The sequence below is a fragment of the Sorex araneus genome, chromosome X, assembly GCF_027595985.1.
Source record: "Sorex araneus isolate mSorAra2 chromosome X, mSorAra2.pri, whole genome shotgun sequence".
NCBI classification, from domain to species: domain Eukaryota; kingdom Metazoa; phylum Chordata; class Mammalia; order Eulipotyphla; family Soricidae; genus Sorex; species Sorex araneus.
Window position 1 is genome coordinate 266,068,261 of NC_073313.1, and position 13,313 is coordinate 266,081,573.

At 57.5% G+C, this 13,313-nt stretch overlaps 1 protein-coding gene across 1 annotated transcript in view; it reads left to right on the forward strand.

The window, feature by feature from the left end:
* Positions 1 to 13,313, forward strand: part of TRPM8 (transient receptor potential cation channel subfamily M member 8) — a 76,311-nt gene that overhangs the window by 20,874 nt on the left and 42,124 nt on the right. The window contains exons 8-11 of the mRNA XM_004610822.2: positions 1,907 to 2,104; positions 7,233 to 7,335; positions 8,413 to 8,531; positions 11,488 to 11,778. Of these exons, the coding sequence (XP_004610879.1) occupies positions 1,907 to 2,104; positions 7,233 to 7,335; positions 8,413 to 8,531; positions 11,488 to 11,778 (711 nt within the window). The remainder of the gene's footprint in view (positions 1 to 1,906; positions 2,105 to 7,232; positions 7,336 to 8,412; positions 8,532 to 11,487; positions 11,779 to 13,313) is intronic.

Consider the following 13,313-nt stretch of genomic DNA (forward strand, 5'->3'; position numbering starts at 1 on the left):
AACAGGATGAAAGGTTCTCTCTAGCCCCCGTTCCTCTCAGACCCCTCCCACCTGAGCCGAGCACCCCCTACCCGCCCCCTTTCGTTCAGTGGTGCGGGGTTCCAGTGGGATCTGTCCTCTCCCATGATGCCACACATACAGGGTGGGTCTGATTCCAAGAGAAGACGCCATCCTGCTAAAAGTAGGGGCTCTGTGCCAAGGAGGGGGGCAAACACGTGGTGTATGTGCCTGGCACGCACAGGACCCTGGGTTCAACCTCTACCACCTGGGTGCCCTCCCCCACCCCCCGGCTGGCACTGTTAGGGTGGTCCCCAACACTGCGGTGTCTCAGCAGTGCTAGGACAGAACTGCACAGACACGCTGAACGTCACTGGACGTGACCCCTGAACACTGCTGGGGACATCCAAAGGTATCAAATGGGAGAGGAAGGGGCTGGACATCTGCCACCCCCCCACCCCGTCCCCATTGCTAGAGCTCATTGTCTTGCTCTTAGCTGGTTCTTAAAACCTGACTCCCGGGGCTGGAGCTATAGCACAGCGGGGAGGGCTTTTGCCTGGCACGCGGCCGACCTGGGTTCGATTCCCAGCATCCTATATGGTCGCCTGAGCACGACCAGGGGCAATTCCTGAATGCAGAGCCAGGAGGAACCCCTGTGCATCACTGGGTGTGACCCCAAAAGCAAAACACAAACAAACAAACAGAAACCTGACTCCCCTTGGCTGGTGTCTGGATCCTATGCAGGAAATAAAAAGGTGGGGTAAAAAATAAAAGGGTGGGGTAGGTATTTCTCCAGGAAGCAAATGCAGTTTTGCTCTATTTTAATAAAAAGGTGCATGGGAAATTATTTGACAAGGGAAATACCCAAAGTGAGTTACTACAAAACCTGTGTCTGCCGCCTGAAAGTGCCTTCCAACCTCCCAGGCCTTCACTCACTCACACATCATTCATCCAACAGCGCAGTTTTTAAAAAAAAATTTTATTCTGTTAAAGAACCGCGATTTACAAAGTTGAGTCTTGGGCATATAATATTTCAACGCCAGTCCCGCCCCGTGCCAGCTTCCCTCCACCTGTGCTCCCAGGCTCGATCCTCCCTCCACATGTGTCACCCTGGCCGGCACACGGCAAAGCTGGGTGGCGGTGGCTCAGATCTCATGTTTCCAGGGTCTCTGTGGCTGGACCACTCTCCCGCGTCACCAGGACCGCCAAAGCCCCGACCCCGCCCCACAACACTTTCCTTCTCGTCTTCTTCTTTCCCCCTGATTTCGTTCCTTCTACCCTCCTCCCCAGCCCTGAGGTCAAGGGTGAACGAGGCCCCCCTTTACTACATCACGTTTCCTCATGCAGTTGTCCTCTCTACCCCAGGTGAATGAGATCACTGTGTTTGTCTTTCTCTGTCACCAGCCTCTGCCTTGAGCACCGACTGTGAGTGTGCTAGTGAGATCTCTGGGAAAGAGAGGTCTCGAGGAGGGCTATGTTGGGGGGTGCCGGGATCCTCTCAGTGTGAGATGGTCCGTGTGTGGACATTCTCAACCACCACCGGTAACACTGAGCGCTAATACTGCACACTCGGTCAAGTACCGACACGCGCCCGGGATGTCAGTACCGGGCCGGCCCGTGTTTGTCCAGGGCTAGTCCAAGCCCTGCTCTCTGGGGCACCTGGTCAGCTCGTGCTTCCTTGCCGTGGCGCTGGGTGCTAGCACAGGCCCGAACACAGCCGGCGTCTGCATCTCCTTCACGGTGCAGCGGCAAAGCGTTGGGTCGCTCCGAAGCAGAAATAAGACCCCGAAGGAAGGAAGCCCAGGGGCGTACGCGAGGGCCCTCAGGGGCTGGGTTCTGAACCCCCGTCCTGAGCCGGGCTGGGCGGGTCCCCGGTGCCCTCACCCGGCCTGTCCCCTGCCTCTCGCAGGCCATCCACACCTCCATCAAGAGCAAAATTCCCTGCGTGGTGGTGGAAGGTTCTGGCCAGGTGGCCGACGTGATCGCCAGCCTGGTGGAGATGGAGGACGTCTTGACCTCGTCCATCGTCAAGGAGAAGTTGGTGCGCTTCCTGCCCCGCACGGTGGCCCGGCAGCCCGAGGAGGAGACGGAGAGCTGGATCAAGTGGGTGAGTCGGGGAGACCCCGGAGGGCAGCGTGGAGGAAGCCGCCTTCAGGCCTGAGCACAGCAGTGCTGGTCTCAGTGACCCGGGCACAGCCGCGGGCCCAGGGAGTCGGGAGTCACGCGTCCTGCCTCCCTCCCTGGCATGCCGCAGCACCAGGTTTCAACCCAGCTCTGTGCGCTTGCAACACTTTTGTGCTCGCTCGCTCTCCCTCCCCCCTCTCTCTCTTCCTCCCCCCTCTCTCTCTCCCTCCCCCTCTCTCTCCTTCACTCTCTCCCTCCCCCTCTGTCTTTCCCTCCCCCTCTCTCTGTCCCGCCCTCTCTCCCTCCCCATGTCTCCCTCTCTCTCCCTCTTCCTCTCTCTCTCCTTCACTCTCTCCCTCCCCCTCTCTCTGTCCCACCTTCTCTCCCTCCCCCTGTCTCCCTCTGTCTCTCTGTCTCTCCCTCTGTCTCCCTCCCTCTCTCTGTCTCTCCCTCCTGATCTCTCCCTTCCCCCTCCCTCTCCCTCTCTTTCTCCCTCTCTCCCTCTCTCTTTCACTGTCTCTCTCCCTCCCTTTCTCTCTCCTTCACTCTCTCCCTCCCACGTCTCTCTCCCCCTCCTCCTCCCTCTCTCTCCTGTCCCCCTTCCTTTCCCTCCCTCTCTCTCCCTTTATCTCTTTCCCTCTCTCCCTCTTTCTCTCTCTCCTTCTCTCCCTCTCCCTCTCTTTCTCTCTCTCCCTCTCCCTCTCTCTCTCCCTCTCCCTCCCTCCCTCCCTCTCTCTCTCCTTCTCTCTCCCTCCCTTTCTCTTGATGCCAGGATGTCAGTACACACAGAGTGTCTGTGCTTTGCTCGAGGCGGGAAGAGCAGAGATCCTCGAGGTGCAGATTCTCCGCTGAGTGTTTCTAGTGGACAAATGGCACCGGCAGGTCATTGTCCCTTGAAGGTCCCGAATCCTGACCTGGAGTCCCCTGGCCCCTTCCAGCTGGGCTTCAGGGGTGGCCCACGGCGCCCTCTGCTGGCTCATCTCCGTCGGGGGGCTCAGCTGCCGGCGCCCTCACGTGTCCCCAAGGGCTTCCCCCCACCGGCCTTCCAGACAGGGGTATTTTTAGGAGCATGTGCTGCCCTTGGGGACAGCAGGCGCAGGCAGTGGACAGCAGGAGTTATTTTAATCCTGGGGCCCATTTCATCAGCGAGTCAAAGGGTGGAATTAATAGGCGGAATAAAAATATCCCGACCAGATCGCCTTTAGCCACACTCCGCTGTGAGTGCAAACGGCCCCGAGAGGAGGCTGGAGCCCTGGGGGTCGTCCCCGTGCTCGTGACGTCATCTGAGACAAACGTGTGGCCACGGAGACCCCAGGACATGCGGAAAGATCAGGGGGACCCAGAGCCAGTGAAATGCCTCGGAACCCGGCCAGATGTCGCGTGCAGTGCCCCCAGGAGCAGGACGCTGAAGACCTAACCGACGCCGAGCTCAGGCTCTGTGCGAGCTCGTGCCCGTCTGGCATCTTGGCCAAGACCAGGGCCTGGCACAAGGGTCAGGGAAGCAGGGCCAAAGAGCAGCCTCTTAGCAGACTGATCGTGGGGACTGCGGTCAGGGATGGAGGGGAGAGGGCCCGGTGAAGGGCCATATCGAGACAATGTGTGTCTGGAACCCAGTCGTCGTTTCACGGTGACTAAATTTAGTTTTTTTTTTTTTGCTTTTTTTTTGGGGGGGGGTCACACCTGGCGATGCACAGGGGTTACTCCTGGCTCTGCACTCAGGAATTACCCCTGGCGGTGCTCAGGGGACCATATGGGATGCTGGGATTTGAACCCGGGTCGGCCGCATGCAAGGCAAATGCCCTACCCACTGTGCTATCGCTCCAGCCCCCGTGACTAAATTAAAAAAAAATAAAAACCAGCCAAATATCCGTTTCTTAGCTGCTCTAAGCTTCTTAGATGATCAGCTTCTTAGCTCAAGTTGAAAGTGGGGTTTCGGGGTTTCTGAACGAGGCAGGTGTACCCCCAGGCAGGCTGCGGGGCCACTGCAGAACTTTGGGGGGGGCTCAACAGGAGCAAGGCTAAGGGATGGGCTCCAGTGAGGACAGGCAGGCCGCCCCTGTCAGAGGTGGCCCGAACACCCCAACAGGAGGTGAGAGGGTGGAGGATAGCAGGGCCCCAGCTACTCTGGAGGCCCCCCGCATGGGGAGCCTGGGGAAGGACCCCTGAATCTCCGCATGCCTCTGTTCTTCACACAGTCAGGCCTGAGCAGTCGATCCCAGACACACCGATGGAGCCACCCCCTAAACTAAGTGTGGCTGTAAGGCCTGGGTGCTGAGCGCTGCCCATAGCTCACTGCCCATGGCGGGTGGGTGGGATTCTGTGGTTCCCTGGAGGCCCCCATAGAGAGTGGACCCACCAGCGATGGACTTGGGTCTGCTCTCGGCCTCTCCTCCCCTCCTCAGGCAAGCTGGCTGACCCCCGTGGCCATGCCTCCGTGGGCGACCCCCTCTTTGGGAAGGACTTTGAATTCTGCTTCAGGAACGGGGTCGCAGGCACCCTGAGTCAGAGCTGGAAGCCAGCTCCGTCTCCCTCTCTGCGGGGGCCGCTGTCCTTTCCGGGACTTGCATCTACTTCAGAGTCACATCTGACACGCTCAGTGAAGTATTCCAACGTTCGTGATGTCGATCTCAGAATATCCCTCAACACTACAAGCTAGTGAGGCATTTAAGTCATGAGCTCGTGTGGAGTTTTCCCATTGGCGCAATTTCCCCAAAGACCAGGCTCCGGGGTGGAATGATTCATTAGCGAAGGATCCATTCGGCAAATATTTGGGCGGCCCCCTAGAGTAAGTGTCGGCAGTCTCGCCCACCATGCAGAGAGCCAACTTCTCACCCGCTCCTCACGGGGGTCCCCAGAGAGAGAGATCCAGGACCCTTCTCCCCGCCACCCCAACCTCTTGCTGACTTCTTAGTTATTCCCTACTCCATCTCTCAAGAATTTGCCCCTTCGCAGTGTCCCCAGGGAATCTGTTAACCTAGACATCGTCCATTCTCTCAAAAACCATGGATTCATTCATTCATTCAGCTGTTCTGGTGGGTGCAGTTCTTCATGCCAGCCTCTGGGACAGGCAGCCACGAGCACCCAGTAACTGCAAACACTGCAGAGACAGCATCAGTGTGGAATGAGTTCATGACACCATGGGATTTCAAGTTGAAAGGGGCAGTTGGAAGAAGGTGGATAGACAGAGAAGGGCGTGTGGGTTGGCATGGAGGAACAGTCTGAGCATCAGAGGGCTTGAGGGCCGAGGGCTAGGAGTATGCAGGGGGTGCTGGGAGCTCAGGGACGCCTTTCTGTGGCTTGGCTCCCGTGCAGGTGGGGTGGAGTCACATGCTCACATCAGGCTGGGGCTGTGGTCAGGGGTGACCAGAGACACTCAGGCCAGCTGTGAAGAGGGGGCAAGAGCACCAGGGAGGGGGCACTGGTTGATGCCTGCAGCCTGTCTGGCCATTAGTTTGCTCTGGGTCCACTCAGTGACCGTTTGACCAGCGGCCCAAGTTCATCCTCTGCCTGTGCCTGACCACTTTCCCCAGCGCCATTTGCTGAAAGGTTTTCCTTGCTCTGGGCATGCTCTTAGCTTCTCCATCATGCGTGAACTGGCCGCCCATGTCTGTGCAGTTTGTCCGTGAGCATTCAGTTCTATCCCACCGGTCTGCATGTTTGTCTCGTTCAATGCCACACTGTTTTCATTACAATAGCTTTCGCGTCTACTCCACCTTTTATTTTCCTCAGAAATGCTTTGGCTGCCCCGGGAAGTTTGTGGGTCCATACACATTTCTAATGATATTCGTTCTACTGCTTGAAGAATGCGGTCGGAATTTGGGGAGGGACTGCACTGAAATCTGTTTGGGGGAGGGTGCTTAAGCTTCCTTTCCTTGTGCCTGAACAAAGGCTGCAGGTACGTCAGGCGTTGGGAGAGCCTTGCCCTCCATGATGCTCCTCCCACCTCCCTGGTCAGACCCCTGGGTTGCATTTTCCCTAGAGTCCGGGTTTATTTCACCCTCACCCCTTTGCAGGGCCGTGCAAAGGCCCTGGGCCCCTCTTTCCTAGCGAGTGGTGTCGAAGAGGTGCCTTCCTGGTGTACCCATTCCCAATGGTCGGCATCAGTTTCTGCCCCAGCCTGACCTGAGCCTCCCCCTGCCCAGACAGACTCTAATCCCTGACCCCTGATCCTCACTTCCGAAACTTGCCAGGGAACCCCCCGGCCTCCCAGCCCAGCCCCAGCCCAAGGCAGCCAGACTCCCTCTCGGACGGGGCCTCTCCTCACCATGCTCGGGTCACCACAGCCCTCGCCCTTGAAAGGGGAGGCTCTCCCATCCCCTACCTCTTTGGTTAAAAATATTTTGCAATCAAGCATCACAAAACAATCACACACGAGGGGGCAGAGAGACAGCACAGTCGGGAGAGCATGCGCCTTGCACACGGCTAACCTGGGCCGGATTCCCCGGCATCCCACACGGTCCCCTGAGCACCACCAGGAGTATATCCCAGGTGCCGAGCCAGGAGTGACCCCTTAGTACAACTGGGTGTGTCCCCAACCTCCCACCCCAACCAAATAAATCTGACAATACTACGGCGGCAAATCCCTTCTTGGTCTAATAGCTCAGGCCTCTGTCCCTGCCACACTGACCTGCTCTGCCTGGACTTCACACGGGACAATTTCTATGATTTTCCGCGACCTTTTACTCGTTTGTTCTCTGTTATGTTAATAGGGCAACTTCCTGATGCTCTGTGCTCTCGGTGTCTGTGTCTGTCTGTCTGTCTGTCTCTCTTTCTCTCTTGCACACACACATGTACCCTGGTCTGTGAGGTATTTGGCCTTTTCGATGAATGATCTGCGTGTGACCAGCACACAGGGTCACGCTGTATCTCTCTCTCTCTCGTGTGTGATTGTCTTGTAATGTTTAATTGTAAGAGCAGATTTATTGACATGTAACCCTCATTGCCTTTCTCCCCAGGAACACGAGGTCCACCACGAGATGGAACTTCCCTTCGTGACCCTTTGTTTAAAAAAAATAAATAAATCATAGCAAGTTTCCTTCCTCAGTGTGAGACGTTTATTCTCCCCGTGTCTAAACTCGATCGCTAATCTTCTGTTTCCCAAATGCTGCCAGCTCAAAGAGATTCTTGAGAGTGCGCACCTGCTAACGGTTATTAAAATGGAGGAAGCCGGGGACGAGATCGTGAGCAACGCCATTTCCTACGCGCTGTACAAAGGTGAGTCCTGGGCGCCTCCCCCCAGCCGTGACTCTGTCCAGTTCCCTGTGCCCTTCCGTGGCTGGCTGGCATCGTGAAAAGCAGTTTCATTGACACATAACGACCATAGGCCAGTTAACCTAGAATATCTGCTCTGGTCTCGCCAAGCTCAGTCTTGGTTGTGTGGGTTTTTTTTTTTGCTAGACCTCGCAGTTGTAGGTCCTAGAGGCGGGGGAGCCGTGGTCACGCTTCTCCCTGGAGACCTGTCTCCACCCCTGCCTGAGCATCTTTTCCTGATCCCCAGATTCCTTTGAGAGTGGGGTGAAAGTTACACATCTGTCTCTGGATGTGTCCACTCACCCACACGTTCTCCATACACAGGACACACATGCACTTAATTTCAGGGGTCCAGAGATGTCCTGGGACTGGGGTATGAGCCTTGGGGGTGAAAATTCTCATCCAGACAGGACCTCTGTGTCTAGGAACTCCATCCAGGTGGAGAGGGAGGGGAGAGGGGCCTGGGCAGAGCTGGTCCCCTTGATGGGAGGTGCTCGAGGACCACGCCCGATGAGGAGACAGAGGGTCCGGAGGGGCGGCATCGAGTAAGCTCCTTATTAGATTCACTCGAACTCTGCTCGCCGGGCACTTGGCTAGAATGAGATTTATTAAAATGAGGTGCCCGCTCGAACAAATTGATGAGCAACGGGATGACAGTGACAGTGACAGTGACGGTGACAGTGACAGTGAGTCTACCTGGGGACGGCGAGGAGAGCATGGTCCTAGTACAGCCCATTATTTCAAGATGTAGCCAGAGCTTAAGTCAGATGTGGTCCTTGAAGTAGGACATTGACGGAGTCTGAGCCGTGAGGCCACCAATGCGTGACGTCTCGCATCACGAACTGGAGGAGAGGATAGTCCCCTGAGCCGTCCTCCCCGTGAGCCTCGGCACACAGGGCGTGTGTGTGGAGTGTGTGGTGAGAAGCCGGCGGCAGCGTCTGAGTCTAACGGGGCGGGCTCAGGTCCCGGCGCTGGGCGTTGGCCAGCACCGCCCGTCCACTGCTTGTTCTCCTGGGTGAGTCGGTTCTTCCACCTCTGCAGCCTTCAGCACCAACGAGCAGGACAAGGACAACTGGAACGGGCAGCTCAAGCTGCTGCTGGAGTGGAACCAGCTGGACCTGGCCAGCGACGAGATCTTCACCAACGAGCGCCGCTGGGAGGTAACTCGGAAGGCCGCGCTGGTGGCGGGTTTACGCTGACTGGTCTCGGCATGGACACTTGGCCAGGACGGCTCCACCCGTTGCACACCCGCTGCCCGCCCCTGCCCCCTCCTGGTCTGGAGGGCGGGTGAGAGTGCCGACACGGCAGGCGCTTGAGGGAGAGAGTAAAATAAACGCAACGGGCCAGGGCATCGTCAGCCCCCACACCGGAGAGTGTCCGGCCCACCACCAGGCGGCTCTCTGAGGTAGAAGCCCAGGGCTCCTCTTGAGATGGGTTGGGCAGAAATAGGAGGGAAATAAGTGCATGATCACTGAGGGATTTACCGAGGGCTCGGCTGGAAAGACTCATGTTGCTCCGTTTCGTCTCCCAGAGAAGCTTCAAGAAGAAGCTCAGTAGCAGCCAGACGTCGTAGCACTGTCGTCCCGTTGCTCATCGATTTGCTCGAGTGGGCACGAGTAACGTCTCCATTGTGAGACTTGTTGTTACTGTTTTTGGCATATCGAATACGCCACGGGGAGCTTGCAGGCTCTGCCCTGCGGGCGGGATACTCTCGGTAGCTTGCCGGGCTCTCCGAGGCGGAAGGAGGAATTGAACCCGGGTCGACCACGTGCAAGGCAAACGCCCTACCCACTGTGTTATCGCTCCGTCCAGCGAGATGCAGAAGGGGAAAATGCAGGCTCTGTCCTCTGGAGTCCCGCCAAAGTGCCACCAGTGTGGGGACACACCGGACCCCCCAGAGCGGTGCACACAGGCCCGCGGGGTCAGTTCCTTCGTTCTCAGCCCGAGTCAGAGGCTGACTTCTCTCTGGCCCTCACTTAGTGCTGGAGAGAACGCAGCTCCACACAGAGGGGTCCCGCGTCAGTCATCCCCGGAAGTCAGGCGCAGGAACCCCTGTCGGTCTCTCGCCGCCTGCCTCGTCCAAGGTCGGAGATCTGATTCAGATGCGCGTGGAGGGTGTAATAACAGCATGCAAAGAGAGTAACGGTTGTAAATTATTCATTCCTTCGGCAAACACTCTGTTGTCTTTGCAGGCTGAGGGACGCTATTACACACTCCCCGGGCGAGTTCACTGAGGGGAAGTAGAGTTACAAGTAGATCTGGTTAATTGAGTCATTAGAGAGCCGGTCCCGGTGTGTGGAACTTCTGTGGAGTCACGTGAGATGGTCTGAACAAACATGAGTGCAGACGCGTGTCAAATGACCCGTTTCATTGTACTAACTCAGTCAAAGGTGGTGAAGGGCTGTGGGCAGGAGCCGGAGAGATGGGTGCCAAGAGTTTGCCCGTTTGGGAACTGGATGGGTAGGACGTTTGCCTTGCATGTGGCCAACCTGGGTTCGATTCCCAGCATCCCATAGGGTCCCCCCTGAGCACCGACAGGAGGAATTCCTGAGTGCATGAGCCAGGAGTAACCCCTGAGCATGCTGGGTGTGACCCAAAAAGCAAAAAAAAAAAAAAAAAGAGTTTACCCATTTGGATGATGTAACCTCTGCAAACTGGCTTTATTTTCTTTATAGTTATTTATTTGTTTTGTTTTTTTGGGCTCCATCAGGCAGCTCTCAGAGCTTGCTCCTGACTGTGTTTAGGGATCACTCCTAGTGGTACTTGGGGAAGCGTAAGCGGTGCCCGGATTGAAAGGGGGTTGGCCGTATGCAGGGAAAGTGCCGTACAGGTACTATCTCTCCAGCCCCAAGTGCAGCATTAAAAAAAAAAAAATTAATTAAAAATTAAATTAAAATTCAATCAAGTAGATTAAAAAATGTGGTCACTCCCCAAAGTCTTCCCTCACTGATTGTGTTTCTTTCTACCACTCCCGTTGCTGTTTCCTTGCTAATGACGGGCTGTAGCGAGGGCCCCTGAGGGGGTGGCTGGGCCGGGGGGACCCCGAGCCTCCTCGCTGCCGGCCGACTCGGCCCCTTGCGCTGCATCAGAGGCACTGGCTTCCCCCCTTGACCCTGGATTTTGCTGGGGGGGGGGTGTCAGGGGCCTCCTAGCTAGTGTCCGTGCAGCTTTGTTCTGGGGTCACAGCCGCTGGTGCCGGGGGCTGCCCCTGACTCGGGGACCGTGCGGGGCTGGGAGTGGAGCCCGGGCTCCTCACATGTGACCCTGCACCCGGTCCTCTGAGCTCCGTGCTCCTGAGCCTTCTGGTTTTTGAAGTTGGCAACCGGGCCCAATTGTGAGAAGTGTCTCTGGGGACAAACGTATCGAAGAGCAGGTGTGGCCTGTGGTTCCGTGGCTCCAGGCCGTGGGCTGTGATGTGCGGCCGCGTCTACCGGCCCCCTTCTATGGGTGAGAAAGCGCTGGCAGGGGGTGAATAATAACTCGGGTGGGTGTCAAGGGAGCCTCCCCTTGCCTGGCGTGGGGAGGTTTGGGGGCCGAGAGAGGGTCTGAGGCCCCATCAAGGGCCGGGGGAGGGGCGGGATGTAGGGGTGGGGGGATGGGGCTGCTGGTTCTCATCGGGCGACTCAGGGGAACAGTCCTGTGAGCCACTAGCCTGCCCCAGGCCCACTGGAGCCTTCCTCTGGGCTGGCCCGGGGTCAGCTCTGCCCTGTGGGTGCCCTTCCCGGTGGCAAGAGGCGCCCACACGCCGGCCCACTCCGGGACCCTCCTCCACGCCCCTCAGCAGCCACATTGATTCTTTTTTTTGGCTTTTTGGGTCCCACCCGGTGATACTCAGGGGTTAATCCTGCCTCTGCACTCAGGAATCACTCCTGGCGGTGCTCAGGGGATCAATAGGGATGCTGGGAATCGAACCCGGGTCAGCCACATGCACGGCAAACGCCCTCCCTGCTGTGTTATTGCCCCGGCCCCGGCCTCACTGATTCCCGAAGCAGGAGAAGAAAGGGGAGCTGGGAGGCGGCAGGGCCTCATGGCCGGGGTTGGGGGGGGGTCTGGCCGGCCCAGCGAGGGGCGACCCCTCGGGGGGCCGCGTGTGTGACGCCTCCCTCTGTCCCCTAGTCGGCCGACCTGCAGGAGGTCATGTTCATGGCGATCGTCAAGGACAGGCCCAAGTTCGTCCGCCTCTTCCTGGAGAACGGCCTGAACCTGCGCCGGTTCCTCACCAACGACGTCCTCTCCGAGCTCTTCTCCAGCCACTTCAGCGCCCTGGTGTACCGCAACCTGCAGATCGCCAAGAACTCCTACAACGACGCGCTGCTCACCTTCGTCTGGAAGCTGGTGGCCAACTTCCGCAGGGGCTTCCGGAAGGAGGACCGGAGCAGCCGGGAGGACCTGGACATCGAGTTCCACGTAGGTGCCGGGAGAGCCGCCGGCGTCCGTCCTGCCAGCCCCCCCCAGCCCTCCCCCCCCCCCCCCCCGCTTTGCTGTGCTGGGAGCCGCCGGCCGCTCTGACATAGCCGGGGACGGGCGCTGCCGTGGGCCGTGTATCACTCTGGGGCAGGGGCTGCCCGTGTGAAGGATGGGAGGGCCTCCCGGGACGGGCTGTTCCCAGGGGAGAACCCACCCCCACCTGCGTGCTGGGGAGGGGGCTGTGTGCCCCCCAGGCCCACTGGCTTCAAGCCCGGGAGAGCCCGGCCCTCGCTGCCTCCCGGCCCCTGTGACCCTGGCTGGCTGTTCTTGGGCGTCTGGGGCCTGCAGGGCCCAGGTGGGTCCCACCGCCTGCCCCCCACGGCACCAGCTGACGGTGCCTCTGCCTGGGTCTGTCTTTCCTCGTCCCGGTTCCCGCGACCCCAGTGGCTTGTCCCTCCAAGGAACGGCCCGCCTCGGATTCTCACACGGGACTGCTCTAACCGAGGCCATTCTCACTGGGAATCCTGGGATTTGAAACACCAGCAGTGTGTGCGCAGCATGCATGCATATGTGTCAGCATGTATGCATGCTTATGTCCATGTTTGCATGCATTCACACGTGTATGTGTGCCTGTGATTGTGTGTGCATATGTGTATACGTGTATGCATGCATGAACATCCATGTGTTTATTATATATGTGTATGTTTGTGCATGTGTGAGCATGTATGTGTGTGCATGTGTGTATGTATGCCCATCATGTGTATATATGTGTGTGTTTGCACATATGTGTATGTCTGTGTGCATGAGTGTATGTACGCCCATCTCTGTGTGTATATATATGCATGTTCATGCATGTATGTCTGCCTGTGCCTGTGTATGTGTGTATATGTATATGTATATGTATGCCCATCCCTGTGTGTAGATGTGTGTGCATGTGTATATGTGTGCATGTGTGTATGTAGTGTATATATACCCATCCATGTGTGTATAAATATGTGTTTGTGCATGTGTGAGCATGTATGTGTATATATATATGTGTGTGTGCATGTGTATATGTATACCCATCCATGTGTGTACATATTTGTGTTTGTGCATGTGCAAGCATGTATGTGTGTGTTCGTGCATGTATGTACTCCCATCCCATTGTGTATATATGTGTGCGTGTATGTGTTGTAGAGCCTGAAGGAATGCAGTGTTGAGGGAGGTGGAAGGGCTCGGAAGCTTCTAGATGGAGTTAATGACCAGACCCAGGACGTGAGCAGTTTGGACGCTGCTGAAACCCAGGGGCTGTTTCGGAGGAATATCGGCATTTAGTTTCGTTCCTCCCATGTGGAAAGACCCCAGTAGAACAGCATTGCCCCCTCCTGTCGGGGCCCTGGGAAGGTCAGGGCTGGGGGTAATGGTGGCCTCGGCCCCCTGGGGTGACCCTAGAAGGGCACCGGGGGCTCCGAGGAGGTCTGGGAGCTTCTGCAGAGTGCGGTGGGAGCCGTTTTTCTCAGCTTGCACCGGCCCCTCACACCCTCCCCGCCCTTCCT